General features: G+C 34.1%; 1 protein-coding gene across 5 annotated transcripts in view; it reads left to right on the forward strand.

Moving 5' to 3' along the window:
• Positions 1-26160, forward strand: part of ptprz1.L (protein tyrosine phosphatase, receptor type Z1 L homeolog) — a 113170-nt gene that overhangs the window by 82130 nt on the left and 4880 nt on the right. For 3 of the 5 annotated variants that reach the window (XM_041585028.1, XM_041585029.1, XM_041585031.1), the window contains 13 exons: positions 3767-3858; positions 10932-11017; positions 13126-13146; positions 13905-14001; positions 15053-15135; positions 15723-15857; positions 16928-17062; positions 18572-18729; positions 19549-19684; positions 21591-21737; positions 22342-22435; positions 23009-23082; positions 24962-25090. In XM_041585028.1, coding sequence (XP_041440962.1) covers positions 3767-3858; positions 10932-11017; positions 13126-13146; positions 13905-14001; positions 15053-15135; positions 15723-15857; positions 16928-17062; positions 18572-18729; positions 19549-19684; positions 21591-21737; positions 22342-22435; positions 23009-23082; positions 24962-25090 — 1387 coding nt within the window. 5 annotated transcript variants of the gene reach the window in all.

The raw sequence follows: 26160 nt of genomic DNA on the forward strand, positions 1-26160 counted from the left end.
CCCAATAGGCTGGTTTTGCTTCCAATAAGGATTAATTATATCTTAGTTTGGATCAAGTACAAGCTACTGTTTTATTATTACAATGAAAAAAGAAATAATTTTTAAAACATTTGGATTATTTGGATAAAATTGAGTCTATGGGAGATGGGCTTTCCATAATGTGGAGCTTTCTGGATGATGGGTTTCCAGATAACAGATCCCATACCTGTACTGGCAAAACATGTCTTCTTTATCCGTAATCTCTCATTATAATGTCCCATTAATACTATGTGATTCACATATATTGGACATTGAAGAATCGTTTTTAGAAAGTACTCAGTACTGCCATTATAAGGCAGATTATTATAACTGGGGTAGTTGAGGTAGTGCCTTGAAAATAAACTGATGCAGACATACACAGACATGGATGGTATGAATGGAATACTCTATAACTTATTGAAATTAAACTTAAATGTAAACAACCTCTTAAAATACCTGCTCGCATACTAAGGGGCACATTTATTATGGGTCGAATATCGAGGGTTAATTAACCCTCGATATTCGACCATCAAAGTTAAATCCTTCAACGTCGAAAATCGAATTTGAAGGATTTACCGCAATTCGTTCAATCGAACAATTAAATCCTTCGAATCCAACGTTTAGAAGGAGTTTAATCCATCGATCGAACGATTTTCCCATTGCCTAGAAAGCCTATGGGGACCTTCCCCATAGGCTAACATTGGTGCTCGGTAGGTTTTAGGTGGCGAAGTAGGTGGTGGAAGTTTTTTTTAAAGAGACAGTACTTCGACTATCGAATGGTCGAATAGTCGAACGATTTTTAGTTCGAACCGTTCGATTCGAAGACGTAGTCGAAGATCGAAGTAGCCAATTCGATGGTCGAAGTAGCCAATTCGATGGTCGAAGTAGCCAATTCGATGGTCGAAGTAGCCAATTCGATGGTCGAAGTAGCCAAAAAAAATACTTTGAAATTCAAAGTATTTTTCCTTCTAAACCTTCACTCGAGCCTAGTAAATGTGCCCCCAAATGTTAAGGCATCTAGCAAGTGGTAAATGTTTCAGAATAGTGCAAACGATTCCACCAAAACTGTAAACGGAAGATTTTTTTTCTATTTTCTGTTTTTTTACATGGAGCAACAACACTATACCATCAGTATTCCATCTCCATTTTATATACATATGACTCAAGTTGACAATAGAAATGGACCCTATCATGGAACATGTTAACTAGCACAAAAAAGTGTATGTGGTGTTTGGCACATCATGCCATTGCCAAGCATCTTCAATATATATTTGTATATATTAGTACCTTAAACAAGAGTTATGGAGTACAAAATGGGCATCTGTTTGCAAAGCACTGGGACACAAGCCAAACTAGTGTACAAACATAATACAACAAAACTGCTTCTTTTAACAGCTTTGCACCTTGCCAGGAACATGCCCATTTTAAATGCATAAGGGTAAATATTTGAAGGAAATAATGACATATTAGTACAATAAGACAATTCAAAAATGATGTTGGTGTTATACTAAAACATTCATATTGCTGTTACTAAGCGCAGGACTTCTGTTTAAATAAAATTGTAGTGCTGTTACCAGACTAATAGTTCTGGGTAAATATGGGTGCCAGCAAATTTTACAGCTTTTTATCATTCATGTTGTAACGTCAAGGGATAGGAATCAAATACATGTATGGAACCAGTTATCCGGAAACCTGTTATCCAGAAAGCTCAGAATCATGGAAAGGTCCATAGACTCCATTTTATCCAAATAATCCAATTTTTAAAAAATGATTTCCTTTTTCTCTATAATAATAAAAGGATACCTTGTACTTGATCCAAACTAAAATGCAGGTTTGTGACCTGTTATCCAGAATATTACGGACCTGGATCTTTCTGTAATTTGCATCTTCATACCTTAAGTCTATTAGAAAATCATGTAAACATTAAATAAATCGAATAGACTGGTTATGCTTCCAATAAGGATTATTTATATCTCAGTTTGGATCAAGTATAAGGTACTGTTTTATTATTACAGAGAAAAAGGAAATCATTTTTAAAAATTTGGAGATTTGAATAAAATGGAGTGAAGACAGCCTTTCCATAATTCAGTGCTTTCTGGAAAACGGGTTTCTAGATAATGGATCCCATACCTGTATAAGGAATCCTTATTTTAAGCAAAACCAGCCTACTGGGTTTATTTAATATTTACATGACTTTGGGTATGAAGATCCAAATTACAAAAATCTGGTAAAAACCCCAGGTCCCGAGTACTACTGATAAAAGGTCCCATACCTGTAACATACTGCCTGGACACTGCTCATAATTAAAAGCACCATATATAGATATCAGTAAAATGTAGCTTTAAATGAACTTTTACGTTAAGCTCTTGCTTAGAGCTATGATTCCACTCACCTAACAATGTTGTCTTCACTGTCGCTACCCATCATAAAGTTATTTTTAGAGCTTTCAAATGTGGCCTTTGTGGCCTTCCCTTTAGTTCCAGCCTGTTGCAAATAACTGGTTTCTATTAATGGCTCATGCTGCAAAAAAAGTTTCATATATTGCAACTGTGTAGGTGCTTTCAATCAGGAACGCTCTTCAACGTTTCTTATTATTTGCTAATCTACGTGAAAAAAAATGTTTTCCTGTTATTGATAGATAGGTGTTAACATTCATAATTGTGATAATTAGTACACCTATTTTACACTTAGCACATAGACAGGCCATTGTTCACCTTTCACTCCAAACAGATGGCAAACTGCATTGGATTTACCTATATTATGTTGCACGTAACCCAGAGCACTTGGTATTCATATGGCTGCATATTAAATGATATATGCACGCTCATGTCTGGTTTATGGATATCGAATTCTTCAGCAGAATGAAAGATAAGACAATGCCATTAAATGGTGAGCAATGTAATTTAAGTTAATACAAAATTTTAGTTTTAAATGTTATAGTTGAAAGAAATCCAGTGCCTTATTTAAATGTGCTGATGTATGCTGATATTTTTGGCAAACTAAAAAACATTTTAGATTTAAGTAAGAGGCATAGTAGCCTGTGAGATCCAGTGCAATATTAATGTAGGACCCGCTCCTTATTATGCTGTAACTCACATTTAGTTAATTATATCCCCTCTATCCACCCATATTCCTCTATACCTACATGGGGTGATTGTGATATGCCAACTTTATACTACAGTTTGTTTTTCAGTGAAAGACCTAATTCTTGTATCTGGGACAGATTTGTCATTATCGAGCCTATAAAGCTGTTCAGAGATAGATTAGTGGCTCCTATTAGGGAGCATGTAGGAATTATGATCAGACTGGTTTCCCTTCAGATTTCATCATAGAGGCATACTAGAGAACACTCATTTCTAAAGCAGAATGGAAGCAGACGTTTTATCAGAATTAAATTCTAAGGGCAAGTTGTAGTTTTTTAAGTGCTTCTAAACAAATGAGCTACTATTTATATTTAATTATAACTGAAATAAGTGTTTGCCACTAGAACAGAGGAGTTGGCATTAACATAAATAGAAACAAATGCATATTTAAGCTATACAAAGCTGAACAAACAGCACCTGAAATTAAAAGAAATCCTGTAAAATATGCAAGCAGGCAATTACATGAGCATAAATGGCAGGGCATTGTGTATATTTACGAACATTATTAAAAAGAAGTTGAAACAAGAGGGAAAAACTGTTTTACATTTTGTGTTTATGTGTACCAATTTTTTATCAGTTATAACAATTGAAATTTGCTATTTCAGGAAATGTTTCCAGACAGCACATTTTTATTTAGAAGATAACACATCATCAAGGGTGATTGCTGGTCCACCAATTCCAGTATTTCCAGTTGCAGGTAAAATTTTGGTTTTCAATTGACAAAAACAATGTAGTACATGAAAGCATTATTGTGGTTAGATAGCTCTGAATGTTCTACAAGTTTCAGCATAATGGTAGCCCCCAGCGCAATTTGGTATTTATGTTTTTGTTTTAGTATAATTGACTATTTCTTTAGTTAATGGGTTTGTCTGACCATTGATGTGGTATGATGTTATCCCTGTTATGACACTGTCCAACCAGGTCTTGTATTTCTTATCTTGCAAAATGCCGGCAGCTGGTAAAAGACACACACTGTTGTTATAAGGTTTATAATCTAGAAACCTGTTATCCTGTAAGATCCAAAATACAGTGTTCCATTTCAAGGGATTCATGGTTTTTATTATGTATTTTTTATTTCTAAAATTACACTGTTTACACAAATGTTTTACAAATAATTCACTCTATAATATAAAATGTAATTCCTGAACCAGCAAGTGTATTTTTTTAGTTGTAATTTGGAGTGTAGGCAGCCAGCTCAGGTCATTTTGCCTGGTCATTTACTTTCAGAAAGAGCCAGGACTTTAGGATGGAACTGCTTTTGGACAGGCTGTTGTTTCTCTTACTCAATGTAACTGAATGTGTCAAAGTGGGACCTGGATTTTACTATTGAGTGCTGTATTTAGATCTACCAGGGAGATGTTATCTTGTGTTAGGGAGCTTCTATCTGGTTACCTTCCCATTGTTCTGTTGTTAGGCTGCTGGGAGGGAAGGGAGGGGGGTGATATCACTCCAACTTACAGTACAGCAGTAAAGAGTGACTGAAGTTTATCAGAGCACAAGTCACATGTCTGGGGGCAGCTGGGAAACTGACATTATGCCGAGCCCCATGTCAGATTTCAAAATTAATCTGTTTGCTCTTTTGAGAAATGGATTTCAGTGCAGATTTCTGCTGGAGCAGCACTATTAACTGATTCATTTTGCAAAAAAACATTTTTTACCATGAAAGTATCCCTTTAAACAAATAACTATTCAATATTGACAGTTTTCACTATGTGATAACATTTCAGCAATTTTTATCTAACCTAGCATTAATCCAATTAGATGGAAAACACCCCTATTAGATTTTTTTAGTGTCTGAATGTTTTTGGAGCCATAAAGTAATGTGTGTGTATATGGGATTTGTAATCCAGATTGTTTTTGATATAGGGGTCTTTCTGTTATGTGAAACAACCTACCTGAAGGCTACCAAAACATCTGAACATTAAAAAACATATTGTACTATTGTTCTATAAGCATTGATCTATGCATTGATGTATGGTACTTTAGCTCAAGTATAAGGTAAATGCTCATTTACCAATCATTTTCCATAATAGCTAGGGATGGGCGAATTTTTTCGCCTTGTTTCGCCTCAAAAATGACGCCCATAGACTTGTATGGCGTCGTGCGTCAAAAAAAAAAAAAAATACCCGCATCAAAACAATTTTGCTGCGCAACAAATTTTTTTTGACGCCCATAGACTTTAATGGGCGTCAGCGAAATTTCGCCGGTGGTGAATTTTTGGCGAAACGAAACGGGTCAGATTCGCCCATCCCTAATAATAGCTTCTGTTAATAGATGTGATACCTGTTTTTGTCAAAGCTCAAGTTACAAGTGTTAAGAAACACAGAAGGAAGGAGGCCCATGCTCCACATAGCTTACAAGCTTAGTGGGTGGGACATTTACACAAATGGAAAGATAACAGCTATAAAGATTTACAATTATTAGAGGGTTGAAACCCCTATGTTTACAGTTGAAAAGATGGAGGAATTCAAAAACTAAGGAAAGTTACAAGAAGTATTGTGCAAGTTATACTTTTCTTATGGGATGTGGTTCCATGATAACGTTCTCAGTAATGGAGGGCCCAGTTATCTCAAGAGCAGAAAGTTTATATCACCAGCATTTAATATAGATTTTAATGTAGAGAGGTGACGTCTAAGATTTTGAGAGGCAGCAGGTTACAGTAGCCTAGGTGAGATAGGATAGGGCCATAGATGTGGATGAATTTTATTGTTGTTCCTGTAAAGTCAAATTGGTGTCTTATTTTGGAGGGGAAGTGCCACTCTTTGTTTCCCTTGTAAGCTGTGGCTTAGAATTCAACTAATCAGGACAAGAATTAAATTCAATGCACACAGTTCACTATTAGCCCTCTGGTGTCCTCAAATATGTCTTTTGTCCAAACAGGCAATCATAAATACCGTTTGACAGATACACTTAGGGGCCCGTTTACGTAGTTCAAGTGAAGGAATAGAATAAAAAAAACTTTGAATTTCAAATGTTTTTTTTTGGCTACTTCGACCATGGAATTGGCTACTTCGAATTTTGACTACGACTTCGAATCGAACGATTCGAACTAAAAATCGTTCGACTATTCAACCATTCGATAGTCGAAGTACTGTCTCTTTAAAAAAACTTCGACCCCCTAGTTCGCCACCTAAAACCTGCCAAAGTCAATGTTAGCCTATGGGGAAGGTCCCCATAGGCTTTGGAACAATCTTTAGGTCGAAGAAAAATCGTTCAATTAAAATCCTTTGAATCGAACGATTCGGCTGAGTTAATCGTTCGATCGAACGATTTATCATTCGATCAAACTATTTGCGGTAAATCCTTTGACTTCGATATTCGAAGTCGAAGGATTTACATTCGACAGTCGAATATCGAGGGTTAATTAACCCTTGATATTCGACCATAAGTAAATTTGCCCCCTAATGTTAAGGAACAAGAACAAAATAGGCAATATGTATGTGCAGCTAAAGAGGCAATTGGCAAAATAATTAGCTGGGTAGAAAACTGCAAAAAGGCTTTGAGATTTAAAAAGAGGAGGTTTCTGTATAATAGGGGGGTACTACTTTAGGGACTGAAAAATGTTTGTTTGGGGGGTTTTTTTGCAAAAAAAAAATCTGCAGGGAATTTCTAACTTAAAAATGTCATGAAATATTTATTTATTTCTCCTTGTTATACTTTTTATTTATGGAAAAGATAGACAATAAGCTTTCTTCGCCACCCAGACACCTTCACCAAAGATATACCATAAATCTTTATTTGTAGTGAATGCTAAGAACCTACTCGTGGTGCTTAAAATACTGTGTATAGGTGTGCTTAACTGAAAATGAGTATTTATATTATCACTGTTTTATGTTAATCATTAACCTGCAGCATACATACTTGTGAGATATGAGTATGTAAAGTCGAGTATCTGTGACTTGTTTCTCCTTTTTATGATCAAGTATTTTTCTACATTTTACTTATTTTTCATATTTGATACTACTGTTTCAGTAAGAAATCCCGTTTCTATGTTTGCCTGGTTATTATTTTTAATACACTATATGCAGCTAATTATAATATATGCAACTACTGCCAGATGCTGTCTTGCAAGTGTGAAGGTGCAAATACGTGGATTTTCCTTTCTAGGCTGCTGAGATAATTCAATTTTAGTATTCATTTTCGCTCATCTTTAAAAAAGAACAGATGGATGATAAAATCATATCAACAAATTCTAGTTAACCAAAGCTTAATTTATTGGGTGGTCTAAATGGTGAACATCTGTTGTTAAAAAAAAAAGTTTTCTTTCATAGTTTGATGATTCCTTTTCAAAGAATGCACTCAATAATCTATATACAATGAAATTGTATTTCATCCAATAAATGCATACCGAACACAATGTAACACACTTCAATCTGTTTATTAAAGAACTTATGGCTAATTTCAGAAGATGAATGCAAGAAGGAGGCTAAGTGTATGTACTGAAGGACATCAAGATAAAGTATCCATTATCTTTAGATATTGGGAAATTATTGTCCTTAATCAAAGTTATTTAAGTTTTAAAATAAGATAGATGTTCATAAACTACTGATTACTGAACAGTGATGGAATATCTACTTCCCTGCATCTATCACTTTGCCTTTGCTGTACAGAAAATCCTTAATTATGATGTCTGTGATACATTGGGTTGATTTTTTTTTTTGCTAATAAGAAAGTAGCTGAGAGATGAGTGAATAATTTAGACCTAGCTGTAACTGGTAACAGGTGATTAAGAGGACTGTAAGGATGGAACAGAAGGCATGTATTAAAGCAATGAAGCCAAGGAACAAAATACTTTTTAGTATTTGTACAAAATGCCTTTACTTGCTTCTGTAGTCCTACGGGGGAGGGAGAACCTTCCCCCTCCATTAACATTGAATTGAAAGGGCCTATATGTGCCCTTCAGCTCCAAATTATTGGAGGTATGATTTGGATCTTCTGCCTGTTATGAATTTCCAAGATTAGCTAAATTACAAAACTACTAAAGTGCAGTTCTGTTTACAAAATATGTCTTCTTATATGCCACAGATGATGTTGTTATATAATACTGTAGTATTTTTCATTGTTTATCTGAGTTTTAGTAGTTGTCTCTATTATCAGTTATTTACGCTGCAGTTGGAGCCATACATGATTCTGTATGGCAAAATTGACATGTGGCCTTACAGTATATTTGTGTATAGTCAGGGAGTTACTTTCTTACTTCTACTAACATTGCAGTCAGTAGATCACTTTTCCCCAGTTGATAGCACTCTCCCTGCCTGCTACAGTAGTTTGCAAGGCTTGAATAACTGTATTTTGATGCACTGCTAGTTAATGTTCATGTTAAAAATATACATGGCAGATAATCGTAGAAAAAAGTCATTTGGATTACTAAAAATAATGAAATACTTAAATACTAAAGGTCTACCTTTACTCTCCTACATTTAGACCAAGAGTTAACATTATAGCAGAAAATAAGAATATACTGCACACTCTAATATACAGTAGATATACAATACACATAAGATATACAGATTTCAACAGAAGAACTTTACAAACATACTACTTTCAATGTGTAGTGATATATTTTGTCTAAATATTTAGTTGATACGGTATGTAGCTATTGATAAGCAAATTGAGAACCAGTATTTTTTTTATCCTATTTCCATTAGTTTTTATATGAAACAGTTTTTTGTTATATGATTTGAATGGATCCAATCCATGTTGTTTTTCAGTTATCCTTTTTTGTCAGCAGCTCTCCAGTTTGGAATTTCAGCAGCTCTCTGGTTGCTAGGGTCTTGTTTTCCTTAGCAAGCAAGCAGTGGTTTGAATAAGAGACAGGAATGTGAATAGTAGAGGGACTGAATATAATGATAAGTAATAAAAAGTAACACAGTTGTTTGCTGCCAGGGTCAGTGACCAAAATGCGAAAGCTGCAAATATGTACAAAAGGAAGGCAAATAATTAAAAAGCTATAAAAAAATAAATAATGAATACCAATTGCAAAGTTGATAGAAATACAACATTCTATATCACACTAAGGGGGTTATTTACTAAGCCCCGAATACAAAAATCACGAAAAATTTGTGATTTTTTTTAATAAAATTGGCTTTTAAAAAAATCCCGAATTTTTCGGAATTTATTAAACCTCAAGGCTGGAAAACTCAGAATCTGAAATTCTAGCATCTCAGACCTGTCAAGGTTGCATATAAGTCAATGGGAGAAGTCCCAATGATTTTATTGATGTGTGCTGGGTCTCATGCCAAACCCCAAAGTTTTCTGAGGTATCAGGCAAAAATCAGAGGTTTCGGGTGAAAATCCTGAAAAAATTGTGAAAACTGGGTGAAGCCTCCGAAAAAATTGTCAAAATCTGAGTTTTTACCGCAAAGCAAATGTTCGAGAAAATGTAATAATAAATAAGTGTTAAAAACCTGAGTGTCTTAGATCGGAGTTTGTAGCAGACAATATTGAGATAAGTTCGGACCTTGATAAATAACCCCCTTAAAGTTCATATAAAGGTGAACCACACCTTTAGGGGCACATTTACCTAGGGTCGAAGTAAAATCCTTCAACTTTGAATATCGAAGTCGAAGGATTTTGCGCTATTCCTACGATGGAACGATCGAAGGAATAATCGTTCGATCGAATGATTATCCTTCGATCAGAAAATTGTTAGGAAGCATATGGGGACCTTCCCCATAGGCTAACATTGGCCTCGGTAGGTTTTAGGTGGCGAACTAGGGGGGTTGAAGAATTTTTTAAAGAGACAGTACTTCGACTATCGAATGGTCGAATAGTCGAACGATTTTTAGTTTGAATCGTTCAATTCGAAGGTCGTAGTCGAAGTAGCCCATTCGATGGCCGAAGTAGCCAAAAAAAAACATTCGAATTTCGAACTATTTTTCTTCTATTCCTTCACTCGAACTAAGTAAATGGGCCCCTTAAAGTACAGGAGCAGCATGGACAGAACCCTACATTTATTCATAGCATGTGCAGTAAATTTGTGATTGCTCACAGTCACCTTTTGATTGCACCTTAGTTTTTGGAAACAGTGCTTTGTTATAATAGATTTGTGATTCAGAGAGCAATAAGTGGTGGAATGTTTTCATAGTTTTTAAGGGTAAGGTATATTATCAACAGTGATTTGACAAGCAGCTCTATACAAATGATATCAATGTCATTAAAATGTAAATCAGAAGAAATGTGTTTTAGTTTATAAACGTATTTATTTGACAGAAGTAAAAATAGAATGGAAATAAAAGAATTTTCTGGGCGCTGCAATTAAGTAATAAAATATTCTTGCAAAGCTGTAGTTGCCTAGCAATTATAATAAGGAAATAATCAACATTTACCTTGCCAGTTAATGAGGCAATATTCATGTCAACATAAATGCAAGAAACAGGGTCAATTTAAACTGTCACTGCAGCAGGAAACATATGTACTTAACTATCTCTTTCTAAGGGTAATAGCATCTTTTTATCGACCAAGCATTTTGTAGCTCCTTGGAAAGGAGGCAAAATGTTTCAAATTGCCCCTCCATTAACATTGAATTGAAAGAGCCTATAAGTGCCCTTCAACTCCAAATGAACAGGCCAGTTGTGACAAAAAGAAATATAAATTATAGCAGGATTTCACTATATAAATAAAATACAATACACTATGAATATAAGAAAGATAAGGGTCCTTATTTAAAACATTGTAGAAAAACAATCTTCTGCCTGTAATGAATTTTCAAGATTAGCTAAATTCCAAGTGCAGTTCTGTTTACAAAATATATCTTCTTATGTGCCATAGATGATGTTGAAGCAATACCTTTGAAGCAGTTCCATAAACATGTTGAAGATTTACATTCAAGAAATGGATTTACTGATGAATTTGAGGTACAGTTTCTGTTGATTGTAACTGAAGAAAAAAATAATGTTGTCTGGTTTATGCAGACTCGATACCCATAAGACTTCCTAGCTGTGTTTCATCATGCAATGGGCATAAATGTTGTTATAATATCTATAGTAATGTTTAAAATCTGATGACAGGACATATATATGTTAAAGACAAGGAGAATAAGGATACTGGTGTGTTTAAAGGGGAACTCCACAAAAAAATAACTTACGTTTTTTGAAAAGTAAACATCATTTTAAGCAACTTTGCAATATACATCAATTAAAAAATATGATGACTTTTCATAATTTAAAATGTTTTGGAACAGTTCCCTAAGCCTAGCCCCCTGCTCTCCTGCTAATCTGTCTGACTACTTTTCTCAGCTGGCTGACTACTGCATAAATCTGTCCTCAGCCTGTATCCTCCAAACACCACAATTCCCTGCACACATGATTTCAATAAGGAACAGAACATCATAGTGCAATGCATTGTGGGTTATGTAGTTCCTGCATGCTGTCTGTAAGCTGTGGAGAAGTTGTTACAATGTATAACATCAGTGTTTACTCCCTCCTTACTGCCAGGATTTCAAATGATGCAGAAAGAAAAGAACTGTTAAACTGCATAGAAAATGGCATTTATTCATACTTTTTGAAGAAACAGGAAACTATGATGGGTATATTAGGGATTTCTGTGTTATTGTGGCCTTTTTATCAAATTTTGGTTTGGAAGTCGACCATTCCCCGTTAATAGGGCCAAAGTCATATCGATATCAATGGCTGCCAGTGTAAAAGAGTTTGCTTGGTAATCAATTATTTCTTAGTTTCGCTAATGTTGGGCCTTGTAGACTTAGATTTATGCATTTTACTAGAGAATTAGAAGAGGTTTAATCCTAAATATACAAAAGGCAAGTGTAAAACATCCATATGAAGAAATAGAGCATGTGTGAGTTTGTATTTATTAAATCTTAATTTAGTTTTTTTAACCTTGGGTCTCCAAACGCCCAAAATATCATGACAATTACTTTTTTGGAGAATGCTGAAAGTTGCATTGCAGCAACATTTTGGGACCCAAGGTTCAAAAACACTGATTTAATCCATTATCAGTCTCTTTATTCCATTTACCATTACCGTTTTATTTAGTTCTCAAAATTATGGAGTTATCAAATATGTTTTTTAGTCCCTTAGTGTAAGTTATAAGTGACTTATTATGCTTTAGTTCAGCCATTTTAGTGTGCTAAGGTAAGCAGTTGCTACATAACTTGGATGCCAACTTGCCATGGCAAAACAAACTATGGCAGGAGCCTGTTCTTATAGTTCCATGGACTGACTAGGAAAAGACATTCCCTAAGGACCACGCTAAGCATTTTATTAAACCTGTCAAAAATAATTGTACTTTTGCCTCCTCATACCAGCTAGGCAATCCTATGTTAAATGTAATCACTTTTCTCACACCAGACCAGTTTCCGTATCTGTTACAGTATAAATGAGACTTACCATGACTGGTTCTTTCATATTTTCCTCCTGAGAAGCTAAAGACTGTTCTTACTTATTTGCCTTTATTAACACAGACATTTAAATAGTTGATAGAGGCTGTGTAAATGCCAGCAATCATTTTAACACCATAATTTTATGGGGATGGGCTACTATAGAAGGGTAGTCTACATTGTACAACATTTTCCTTTTTTAACAGGAGTGCATAGGAGATCCTGTTTTAGGCATAGTCTGAGAAATTATAAAGATACATATTAGATCATGGATCTTCAGTAGGTTGTATTGCTGAAACATGTCTCTTACTGCATTGCCATTGAGTTTAAGGCTGGGGAGGTAGACAGGCATTTCTACCAAAGACATTATATTAAATCAGACTGTCCCTCAAGAAGAGATGAAGTGATAATAACCCCTATCATGTCTTCATACCAACTCATTTGTCCTTTCATAATCTTATGTGTCATGGTTTATGCTTTTTATAAATATGTATATATTTTGCTGTGTTTGTCTTGTGTTTTCTTTCATTATCACCATAAGTTAACATTTTGAAGGCTTTCAGATCCACATCCTCATTGGTTTACATTGTGAAATTTATTTTGCTCTTTTATTCACTTCCCCATTAGAAACTGAAAGAGTTTTACCAGGTAAGCATATATCACTGGCATTTTAATTTTAGCTGCTATTGTAGTATATAGACCGTTTAATCCATATACATTGTGAGCAAAAATGTAATGGGAAATATATTGTATTTTTAGAAAGGATTTTTTTTATTTTTAGAAAGTGGTTTAGAATAAGGGTATAACTAATTGTATGCTTAGAAAATTATTTTGCACGTGTGAATTCATACACATGGTTCTGTGCTTCCTCTCTGTCCTTACAATGATTAATTTGAAAATGACATGTGGTGTTATACAGTAAATAGTACTTTTACAAAGACAAAGAATGTTTCAGCTGATGCAAACGGTATGGCAGCAAAAAGAGCATAACTTGTATATAATAATAATCATTCGTGCATACAGTCTGTATATGTGTATATCCATAAATTAAAGATAATCCAGTCCATACTTACACTTCTTATCTTGGTCAAAAAGATGAATTTAAAGCCAACATTTTGTCTCCTTTCTCAAAACATTGGCTTGGCATTAAATTAATTTCCTTCAATGTATGGATTTCTATTGTTATATGGACTGCACCCAAGCATAGTGCTGATGATTCATATATATATATATATATATATTATATATATATATATATATATATATATATATATATATAATATATATATATATATATATATATATATATATATATATATATATATATATATATATATATATATATATATATATATATATAAATATGTATACATATTCTTTAGTAATTTTGTCTTCATTATTTCTAGGAGGTTCAGAATTGTACAACAGATTTAGGGATTACATATGAAAATTCCAACCACCCAGACAACAAGAATAAGAACAGATATATAAACATTGTTGCCTGTAAGTTGAAGTGTCTTGAAGTGCATATATATATATCTAAATTGTTCAGTGAAAATGATAAAGATATTGACCTTATTTTATTGGAAATATCAGTCCACATCCATGTATTGGATATTTTGTGTAGGAATAAGAAGTAAAGTCTCAATAAGAAATTGCCAGTGTAACTGGATAAAATATCTGTCAGATGCATACCTAGAATGCTGCTGAGTGGTTTTGTTTTTTGTTCTAGATTCTAGCAAACTCTAGTGTGTAGCAGGGGAGGTTGCTTTCTTACAGACACATGGTCAATGGCACATGGATTCACAGCTAATCTGCTCAATAAATCATCCAAGTCTCCCACTATGCTTCTCTCCCTATCTTCTAAAATTATAGTCAGTTTCATGCAGTGCAATGAGTCTCAGAAAAAAACATCTAAAATGTGACACAAAAACCACATATGGCAGCGGCTTTTCTTGATGGTTTGCCTGCAAGGTTTATATTTGGGATTTCCACGGGTTCATTTGGGGTTGGAATAGCTCCAGAAAGGTTCGGTCAATTTATCAACTTAAAAACAGCACACCCAAATGTGGATGTGATGGACACCCCCTGGGTTATTAACCTTATTAACCTTTCAAGTTCTATTCATCCTAATAGCAGAGCTAAAGCTTCTAAAGGGCAATCACAAAAACAATGCTATAAATGGTGTATCTAATGTTGGGGGATCAGACTTTGCAACCAGACCAGTCAGATATGTGCTTTTAAGCAGACCAAAAATTCTACTTGTTGACTGGCTGCTATGGGTACCTGGGTGTAGTCTAAACTAATTACTAGTACTTCATTATTCTGTAAGAGGTTCCATGGCCCACGTTCCAATCCTAACAAAGAAATTAATCCTAACCAATGAAAATCAGAGGAAATTGCACTTCTTAGATATCTCATTCTACTTAAAATGTTAATTTTCATTTGTATTTCTTTTTGAAAACCAGTGAATAGTGAGATTAAAAATAAAGTATAATATTCTAATACAAATGTGATAGCTATTAGCGTTTAATCACAGCTATTCTTCTTACAGATGATCACAGCAGAGTTAAACTTTCACAGCTTGCAGAGAAGGATGGAAAGGCAACTGATTATATTAATGCTAATTTTGTTGATGTAAGTAATAATTTGCAGGATTTTTTTTTGAAGTTTGGATAGGAAAAATAAAGTTCAAAGGTTTTTCTTATGTTTTGCCGATTGTATGATTATCTAGCCAACCGTATTAACAAATTGTAGAAATGTGCATTGCTCAAGGAATAAAGGAATATAACTTGTTTTTGAAACATGTAATGCACAATTTTGGTAAATGTTTTATGCCCAATACAGTATGTATATTTAAGCAAAATATTATTTACAAAAATAAAAAAGGGACATAAACCTTTCTACCTAAACAAAAGATATTTTAATTATACCCCAAAAATATCATAATTTTCCAAAATATGAGTTACCAAACTTCTAAGGTTTATTCCAAATACTCACTTTTTAAAAAACCTAGACGTAAGTAGGACATTGCTGTGACACTGAGGCAGTGCTTGTGTTGGTAGTCTCTGACTACCTCTAGTTTCTTTTCATTGCCTATACTTTTCTTGGTGTACAGTGGTTTGCCTTTGTCAGATAGATAATACAGTATTGTTCAAAGGATTATGAGAATGGACTTTATGTTGATCATTTATTCTTATCCTGTAATTTTAATCTGAAAACAGGGCTACAATAAACAGAAAGCCTACATAGCAGCTCAAGGGCCATTAAAATCGACAGCAGAGGATTTCTGGAGAATGATATGGGAACACAATGTTGAGGTCATTGTGATGATTACAAACCTTGTTGAAAAAGGCAGGGTAAGTTTTAATTTTCCAGGACTTAATTTTCCAGGGTTTTTCATGGTACTAATAGTTTGTTTTTTATTTTGGTGTCTGATATTACCTTCCTAAAAAGGAATGTTACATGTTTCAAGGTTAAAACCTCAGTGGCTTTAAATAATTGAACACCAGTTTTACTTTTAATATATGCTGGATAATAGATACAATATGTATAATGCTCCCATTTTTCTCCCCAACTCCAAAACAACTTGCACAAATTTCAAATGGGACCTTCTTGTTCACCAGTATTTACTATCCTGGTATTTATCCTGGTGCAGTTTTGATTTAAAGGGGAACTATCTTGAAAACTAAAATTTACTATAAGATTCATCACTCTGAAATAAGAAATGTAATACATTTTTGTTATGGAAATAATCAAGTTTATCTTCACTATCCCTCTCTCAGCATCTGTTTCTCTTCATGCAGCAGTTGGGTGTCAGATTTTCATTGACAGTTAGATCCAATATATCTGATGGGAGGGCTTCCTTTCCTAGCAGATGTATTAGAGCTCACTCAAATAACTGATTCCAGTACAAACAAAATAACTGCCTTTTTCACAAAACCTGCATGTAGAGAGACATGTCTGGTGATTTTAATAGAGTGAGCTCTAATACATCTTCTAGGCAAAATGAGCCCTCCTAAAAGATAACATAAACTATCCTAAAATTGATCAATAAAATATACTATTTCCCAAGATATCTTCTAGCTCAGTTGCCTGTCCTTGCATTTATTCCATAAACTGACCCCTAAGACTTTGTAATTCTGCAACTCCCAGTATTTACTCTATACTCCTAACTGTCATCAACCCCAATCCTGTAAGCCTCCCCTCCACCAGCATACACCAGAAAGAGTACATGGGCTGGTGCATGTCAGCCAAAAAAATGAAATGGAATGAGAATACAGAAAGGATTAAAGGTTCAGTACAACACCAAACAGGAGTAAAGGGCCAAAATATAAGTGACACTTCCATTCAAATAACATTTGATATTTGCGCATGAGCTATTAATTGATATATTTACTAAATAAATGTTTTTCATTTCATTTATTAGAGAAAATGTGACCAGTATTGGCCTAGTGATGGCAGTGAAGAATATGGTGCATTTCTGGTAACTCAAAAGACTATAAAGGTCTTGGCTTATTACACTGTACGAACATTTACTGTGAGAAACAATAAGATTAAGAAGGTTAGTAACAATGCTTACCACTGTATCTAGAGATAAAAACATATAACATAGCACAAGTACATGCAAACCCTTGTAACTATGGATTTCTAAGTGTATAAACATACAGACAAATTGGGGTGTTTAGTTGAAATGATGTATCTGTTACAGAAATTGATGTGTGTTTGGTGTATTTCCACAAGGAACTGTATTTCTTGTTTTACATTGTTGTCTGATCAGCATTCAAGTGATTGCACCAGATTGGCCAGGTTCTCATTTGGGGTAATAAATAAATAAATTGGTGTGGTGCAATGTATACCCCACTCCAGATAGTATGTGCAATACCAATATGCAATACTTTCCTCTTCTGTGTTAGACTCCTCAGAAAATATGACATAGGGAAAGAATAAGTGAAGGTCTAAAATAAAAAAAAATACGAAGAACCAAAATGAACAAAAAAAAGAATAAGTGGGGAATATATAGTCCTAGAATCATATCCACTCAATGTGTCTTTCAGGAGTCTATGAACACCAAGGGTTACTGCTTAAATGTCAGCCATTTTTGTCTGCAGCACTGACATTCTGGCTCACAGCAGGTTCCCCCTGCTCTCACCACAGCTGACGCGTTTTGCTGATTTCCAGTGCAAGTACTGTAGACCTTGCAGGAAACCACAAAAGTGACTGCCAAATAAGTTGTAATGCTTTATGTGAAAGTCTCTTGAAGGGATAATTTTGCTTCTAAATGCATCTGGTTCTATAAATGTATCATTAGTAGTAGTACTACCAAACACTCTTGGATGTTTTTTTATAATTGGTCTGTATGGTTATTTTTCTTTTTTCATTTTCTATTGTATTCTTTTTTTATCTAGTTTTCAGTTTATTTTTCTATTGTCTTTTCCCCATTCTTTTTGTTCGTTCTTCTTTATATTCTTTTATTGTCCTTTACTTCTTATTCTTTCCTTATGTCTTTTCCCCACGGAGACCTTTTGAGAGATGTCTAATTCAGAAAAGGGCACTTTATTAGGGGCACATGAATAGGATGCCGGCAAGTGGATGCTTTCACGAATGAACATCTGGTATCTTCTTAAAAGTGCTCGCTCATCTGCTCTATAAATGCAGACTGCTTGATGTGTTGTCTTTACAAATTCTTGACATTCAGTCTCAGCCGTGATCAATGCTAGCGTTATCTAATACGTATAAATGAGCTGAGCTCATGAACGGTAATATCTTACAATAAAACCATTATTAAATAAGTGTGCATTATTTATACTTGTGGAGTATTTTTTTTTTTGCAGGTTACCAGTGAAAACTATAGATGTGTATTTTTGCTAACCCTAAATTGATGTCCATAGTTTTCTTTATTGTTGATGTTTTATTGTTGACAATAGATGTTTACTGGAATTGCTGAGGTACCAGTACTAGGGAAGGCTTATTGATTGTATTTTTATTTTTATTTGCATAAATAAAAATGTATAGTATTCCAGTAAATATTATTCACTGTATAACATATTAATGTTAATGCTATTTGTAACAGGGATCACAAAAGGGCAGACAAAATGAGCGGGCAGTGGTGCAATATCACTATACACAGTGGCCTGACATGGGGGTTCCTGAATATACCCTTCCAGTACTCACATTTGTAAGAAAAGCTTCAGCTACAAAGCTTAATGGTCCTGTAGTAGTGCACTGCAGGTAAGTGTTGCATTCATTTATGAAAGAATGAAGTTATTACTATTACAGGTATATTATTATTATTATTTATATAGTGCTGGCATATTCAGCATATTTGTTTTTGTTTCAGAGCATTACGCAATAGTGTTCATAGCGGTCTGTTTCATATATGATTTAATGCCAAATATGTCAGATATCTGAATATATATCGGAAAGTGACCAATGAGTTCCATGACCATATAAAGTAATGGAGGAATGAACCCATAGGTTTAGTATCTTCATTTAGCCTAAGAATGATATGCATACCCACAGACTAACCTCTACATGTTAATTGTACCATAAAACAAACTCAACATTTGAGTGATAAATTGTAGCCTATACTTATTATAATACACGTACCATCAATATCCTGTAAGTTATATACTTGTAAACGGTTAATATCAATAGAATACTTTAAGAAATGCACTCTTTTTAAAGGTGAAAGCCATTTAACAAGTTGATAAATGGCTAGATTTTCTAAATGTGAAAAATATATGATGCTGTGTATTTCTTCCTGTACTGGAGAAGCAATAAAATATCAGACTGGAAATCGGAAGTAAAATCATTTTCCATTCAAATGCTTGAAAGTAGCACAAACCTTAATATATATTGTTGGTTCTTATAATGCTTTCCAGTCTGTTTTTTTTTTTTTTGAAAGAGTGGACCTAAGCATTAATTGGCCATTGATTTAGAGGGTTTAAAGCAGACTATTACAGTACCTTCTATACCAGATTTGTGAATGGGATACACTATAAAGAGTAATGACTAAATCTCAGTTAAACTGTAATCATTTTTTTGCAGTGCTGGTGTTGGAAGAACTGGTACGTACATTGTACTGGACAGCATGTTACAGCAAATTCAGCATGAAGGAACTGTAAACATTTTTGGCTTCCTGAAACATATTCGTTCTCAAAGAAATTACTTAGTTCAAACCGAGGTAAAAAATATATATAATATGTTTTATTATATATGCATTTCCTTTTGCTCTTAACCAAAACCCAGCCATCTAGGGCATGCAAACAAACTGTTTTATAATAAAACTAAATTAAAGCATTATTAAATTAAAGATTACAGAACTCAGCAGCTCTTGATAAATGGAAAGTTTTTATTTACATAGCAGCCCAATGTTTTAATTAGAGCCAATAGAAAAAAAATAATTTTCCACAGGAACGCCACCCCCAATCAAATTAAAGAAAAGTTCTAAACAAGCAGCACTTATTGCCATAGCAAACAAGAGCTCATATTGAGCCATCACTACAGAAGCACACAAATGCTTTCGATTTTGTATATGCATATATGCATATTTGCCTTAATATCAGCACCGATGAGCCCCACATCATTTCTCTGGAGTTACTAGTAGCAGCTATACACTGCCACAGACAATACTGAGAATTGCCTCTGCTAAAACACATGTAGGGGGTTATTTATTAAAGGTTAGTTTTCCTGAAAAATTTGAGTTTTCAAGGGTAGTTTTCAGTAAAAACGCAAATTTTTGGATAAAAAAATAGATTTTTTTCAGGTTCTTAAAAAAACTCAAATTTTTTGAGATTTATTATCCCCTGAACCTGGAAATAGCTTGAGTCCGAAACTACCCCAACTAAAACCTGCCAAGTTCATGTAGAAGTCAGTGGCAGAGGTCCCTTCGACTATTTAAAGATGTTTGTAGCCTCCATGATGTTCGTGTTTTTTTTGTTGGTTTGCACTCGAAAACTCATTAAATTAGAGTGATTCAAGTTTTTTTTTTCGCTGAAAACCCTGTACATTTGGGTATTTGATAAATGTCCCCCTTAGTGACTTACTAAAGCCAATTATCACTATTGTCTATTTTGTAGCCATGACAAGTAGCTCTGTGTGTCTAACTAAAATAAATTCCAATCAATGAATATAAAAGCACTTCGACCTTGATTCTTATGTGCTGCAAATCATTTGATCACATGATATGTGTATATAGTCATACATACATTTTCTAGAGACTGGATCACACTCCAAGAACTCCATCATTTTATTAAAATTAAAACAAGCTATAGCTTACACAAATGCTAGTCAATTTTAAAAATGAAAAATAAACAAGCAACTTGAAATAGAGGAACAGATTTATGAGTATTTTAGATTTACAGTCTCCAAGGTTCAAAAAGTGATTTCTGCTGATTTGTTGAGTCCATAATGGACTTGAAAGACAGTCAGGATAGTGTAGATAAATGTGATCAGATCCAAACATCTGGAAATATAAAGAGGCAGGTTGTAGTAGAAAGCATTTTCTGTATTCCATTCAGTGTTTTTAATCATTTCCCTATTTTGATTTGATTGATCATTTGCTAAATTAAAACACAGGCATAAGTGAAAGATGTGTGAAATCCTAGGATTTTATAGCATAGGAACAATTTAAAGAAGTGCCCATTAGCCAGTCTCTAGCAAGCACTGAGTGCATACTGTAACTCCAGTCTATTGAATGTCTTTCATGTGTACACTCCAATACTAGCTCTTCAGCTCACAAAAATGTGTTAGCAGGCACAGTATAGCCTGCATATCCCCTAAGACACCAGGCACCGTATACCCTGCATATCCCTTAAGACACCTAACAGTTTCTAGTCAACCCAACAATAGTGCTGTCGGTCATGCTAGGAATCAAGTTCCTATACTTTTTGCAATAGGCATTATACAGAAACAGTCCCTGTGTCCTACACATACAGTCTCTGCCATATTTGCTCCTATGGGAACAAATAAGGTAGATTATTTTTAGAGATAGCATTCCTTTAAACTCATAGAAAGTACATTATTGCTGCTGAGTAAGGTACTGTGTTAATGAATTTTTAAAAACCAATGAAATTGTTGCTATCATCCAGGAGCAATACATCTTCATCCATGATGCTTTGGTGGAGGCTATTCTTAGCAGAGAGACAGAGGTCCCTGAGACACATATTCATGGCTATGTTAATACTCTCCTAACAATGGGCCCATCTGGAAAATCAAGACTAGAGACACAGTTCAAGGTAAACCAAATTCTATTCAAATAATAGCTCTTTCTCATTCTTTTATTTCTTACTGAAAATTGGCTTGAGGACACGTGAACCTGTAGATATACCATGGATTGTATCTTTACTGTGGCTTTTGCCTTGAGCTTTGTAAAAAGGACTAATCATATATAAAGCACTGGACATTATAATGTGTACTTTAGCAAGATAACAGGCCGAATTCTGTTAAAATGGCACAGGATACACAATAACTTCTCATTCATACTGAATGAATTGTAAAAAAAAGAGGTGCATTCCTGCTCATTAGTGGAATGTGTTCTGAGAGAAAATCTTTGGTGCACTGGAGAAATCCTTGTATGCTTTAACCCTTGTAAGCAGACAATAGGAGTTGGGAGCAATTCTATGAACCTGAGGATACATTAGTCTAATATAAATGCATTCATATGGGAAACAGAAAGCCATATTTGTATTCATGTATTGACTTTTTGTGTTATTGACAAAAGAATATGAGAAATTCCTATACATAAATGTTTGGAAATGTATGTGGTATCATCTAAAAAAGTATAGTGTGACAATAACACAAAACATCTTTTGATTAAATTTATGTTTTTTCTCCTTCTAGTTATTAAGCGAGCCGAACATACTACAGTGTGATTACTCAACGGCATTAAAACCACAAAACAGAGATAAAAACAGGACTTCATCTGTCATTCCAGGTATTCTGTGTTTTCTGTTTTGTATTTATCTCTAGGCCTTTTTTAGATATGATATGCTTTAGTTATTTTCAATGTATGCATACAATTATGTGGATAGATAGATAGATAGATAGATAGAAAGATAGATAGATAGATAGATAGATGATATGTAGATAGAAAGGTAGATAGATACAGTGTCGGACTGGGATGCCAGGGGCCCACCAGAAAACCTATACCTCCTCTCCTCACTCAATCTCTTCATTCTCCTAGTCTCTTTCTTCTACATACTATACTATATTCTTCCATTATTAAGCCTCTTTGTTTTCATAAAGAAATAGGGAATGACCATGAAATAGGCCAAATGGTTAGAAGCAAGAGGCCCACTGAGAGTTTTCCTGGTATCCCGGGGGGCCAGTCCGACACTGGATAGATAGATAGACAGACAGACAGACAGACAGACAGACAGACGATAGATAGATAGATGTATACCAGTCGAGTTCAACCCCTCTGTAGGTTTATTTTGTTATTTATATTTTATTATGCCAAGCTAAATTGTAAAGAAGTCTAACCTGTCTTTCTCTTAACTAATTCTAGTTGAAAGATCAAGAGTAGGCCTTTCTTCTTTGGCAGGAGAAGGAACAGATTACATTAATGCCTCATACGTTATGGTAAGACAAATTTCAGTTATAAATATTAGTGATCATTAGGACTGATTTATCCTGCTTGCCAGATAATGTTGTCAAAAAGGCAGAGAATCAAAAAAAGCAATAAACCCACCATGCTTTATCGCTGAAGGACATTTTACAACCTTGTAACACGATCACTGCTGTTTTCTAATTGATGTAATGATTCTTTGGAATTTACTGATGGTTTTGTTGATTCAAGTGAGGAATAATTATATCCTTTTATGTGAAGTGCTTTATGAAGGTCATAATACTGGAATCCTAGCAACATAGAGAAATGATTTGTAAATGTATACTTAAAAAGACCAGAGAAGGTAAAATGATATACTGTATTTACACAGTTACATGTTCATTGCATGAAATGTATTGAGTTCTAGCTATAAATGGAACATCCACTTTTCATGTCTAGTTAAAAAAAAATCTAAATACCATGTCTAGATGTAGCTTGAAAAATGACTGTGACTTGTTAACAATTAACAAGTTAACAATTAACAAATAAATTAACTGTTCATACAGGGATCATACAAATCTTATTATAATAATATAATATAATAATAATATAATATTATAAAATATTAATAATAACAAGCAATAGAGAATGTCGAAATCTGCATTTCTAGGTACATTTTGCTTTGTGCATGTTTAATTAGCCTTAACATGGGGCCATCCATGATCCTATAACAGCGTTATGCAAATGGTTGAACAGCTTATACCATCAGAAGTCTGTTTAAAAGTTGTATATATATATATGGATGCATATATATATATATATATATATATATATATATATATATATATATATATATATATATATATATATATATATATTCAGGACAAGTGACACGGCACTCCAAGGAATTTTGCAACGGGTCAGCAAGATAAAGCAAAGTGAAGATTTATTTATCCTACATTTTGGTTCCTAACTGGAACCTTCATCAGGGAGAAGTTCTCCCTGACGAAGGTTCCAGTTAGGAACCAAAACGTTGGATAACTAAATCTTCACTTTGCTTTATCTTGCTGACCCGTTGCAAAATTCCTTGGAGTGCCGTCACTTGTCCTGAATTTTTATGTTAAGACTGGCACCCAGGTTTCTTCATGGACTTATGGCTGTGAGCTCCATCTGTTTGCGTTTGAATATATATATATATATATATATATATATATATATATATATATATATATATATATATATATATATATATATATATACAGTATATATATATATGTATATATATATATATATATATATATATAAAATCGCTTTCTTTATAAAGAAAAATGAGTTTAGATTACTGTCATGTGACATCCTGAAGAAAACAATTCATAATCAAAAATGTTAGCTTGTCTATTATACGTACTAGTATAAAACAGCTAACTCAGGGCATACCAGGTGGGAAATGAGCCCATTATTCAAAGGAATTCAGGTTTGAAAAGCAAGTTCAGTCATAAATAAAATAAATATGTTGAAACTTGGTATTTTCATGAAATCATTTATGTTGCTCCTTTGTCTGTTTTCCTTTGCTTCTGTGTGCAGCAATTTTGTCTCCCACAGGCCGTTCTTAGATCTTAGACTAGATTAGGTCTGAATAGTATCATACTTGCACCCATTATTATAATTATAACTTTTTTTATACATTTTTAAAAAAAATTCCCTGACACCTGAAAAGATATGACTACAATGGGTCTGAATCAGTTTGAAAAAACATTCCAGAGTTCATCTCCTTGTTGCAGATTTATGACAATAAAGATAAATGATAAGATAAATGATAATGAAAAGCAACTTAGTATTATAGTATCACTTTATACTAATGTGAATACCTGTCTGTGTGCAATATTTTTCATGAATATTTAAAAATTTTTGTAGGGTTATCATGAAAGTAATCAATTTATCATCACACAACATCCTTTGCTTCACACAATAAAAGATTTCTGGAGAATGATGTGGGACCACAACTCCCAGTTAATTGTAATGCTTCCTGATATGCAGAATATGGTAAGATTTGTATCTATTAGCAGAAATTCAGCATAACACAAACACCTGTCATTTTTCTTTTCTTACATTGTTAATTAATCATGAAGTGCATTAGAATATTCCCATACAGTCTCACTGCTCAGTCAATGTGGAGAATGATTCAAAAACATAGGATTTAGTTACACCAGTAAACATTGGGTAGATTGTTTGCACAGGAATAAAAAGGGGGCTATTTGGCATTGGTATCCAACTCATGCTGATTGAGATATGGTGCAAAACAAAGTGGTTACTTCCGATAAAAGCCAAGACTGGCATATACATGAATAACTGGCATATACACGATATACATGTCCAGTGTATAAAATAGATTGTTAAAGGGATACTGTCATGGGGAAAAAACATTTTTTCAAAATTAATCAATTAATAGTGCTGCTCCAGCAGAATTCTGCACTGAAATCTATTTCTCAAAAGAGCAAACAGATTTTTTTATATTCAATTTTGACATGGGGCTAGACATATTGTCAATTTCCCAGCTGCCCCAAGTCATGTGACCTGTGCTGTGATAAACTTCAATCACTCTTTACTGCTGTACTGCAAGTTGGAGTGATATCACCCCCTCCCTTTCCCCCCCAGCAGCCAAACAAAAGAACAATGGGAAGGTAACCAGATAGCAGCTCCCTAACACAAGATAACAGCTGCCTGGTAGATCTAAGAACAACACTCAATAGTAAAAACCCATGTCCCACTGAGACACATTCAGTTACATTGAGAAGGAAAAACAGCAGCCTGCCAGAAAGCATTTCTCTCCTAAAGTGCAGGCACAAGTCACATGACCAGGGGCAGCTGGGAAATTGACAAAATGTCTAGCCCCATGTCAGATTTCAAAATTGAATATAAAAAAATCTGTTTGCTCTTTTGAGAAATGGATTTCAGTGCAGAATTCTGCTGGAGTAGCACTATTAACTGATGCGTTTTGAAAAAAACATGTTTTCCGATGACAGGATCCCTTTAAGGTTTTTTTTTTGTGAGTATCCAGTTTCTCTCTAAATTTTTTTCAGGTTGGCAGGGTTGGCTTTTATTTTGTTCCTTGT

The sequence above is a fragment of the Xenopus laevis genome, chromosome 3L (assembly GCF_017654675.1).
Source record: "Xenopus laevis strain J_2021 chromosome 3L, Xenopus_laevis_v10.1, whole genome shotgun sequence".
Lineage (NCBI taxonomy): Eukaryota > Metazoa > Chordata > Amphibia > Anura > Pipidae > Xenopus > Xenopus laevis.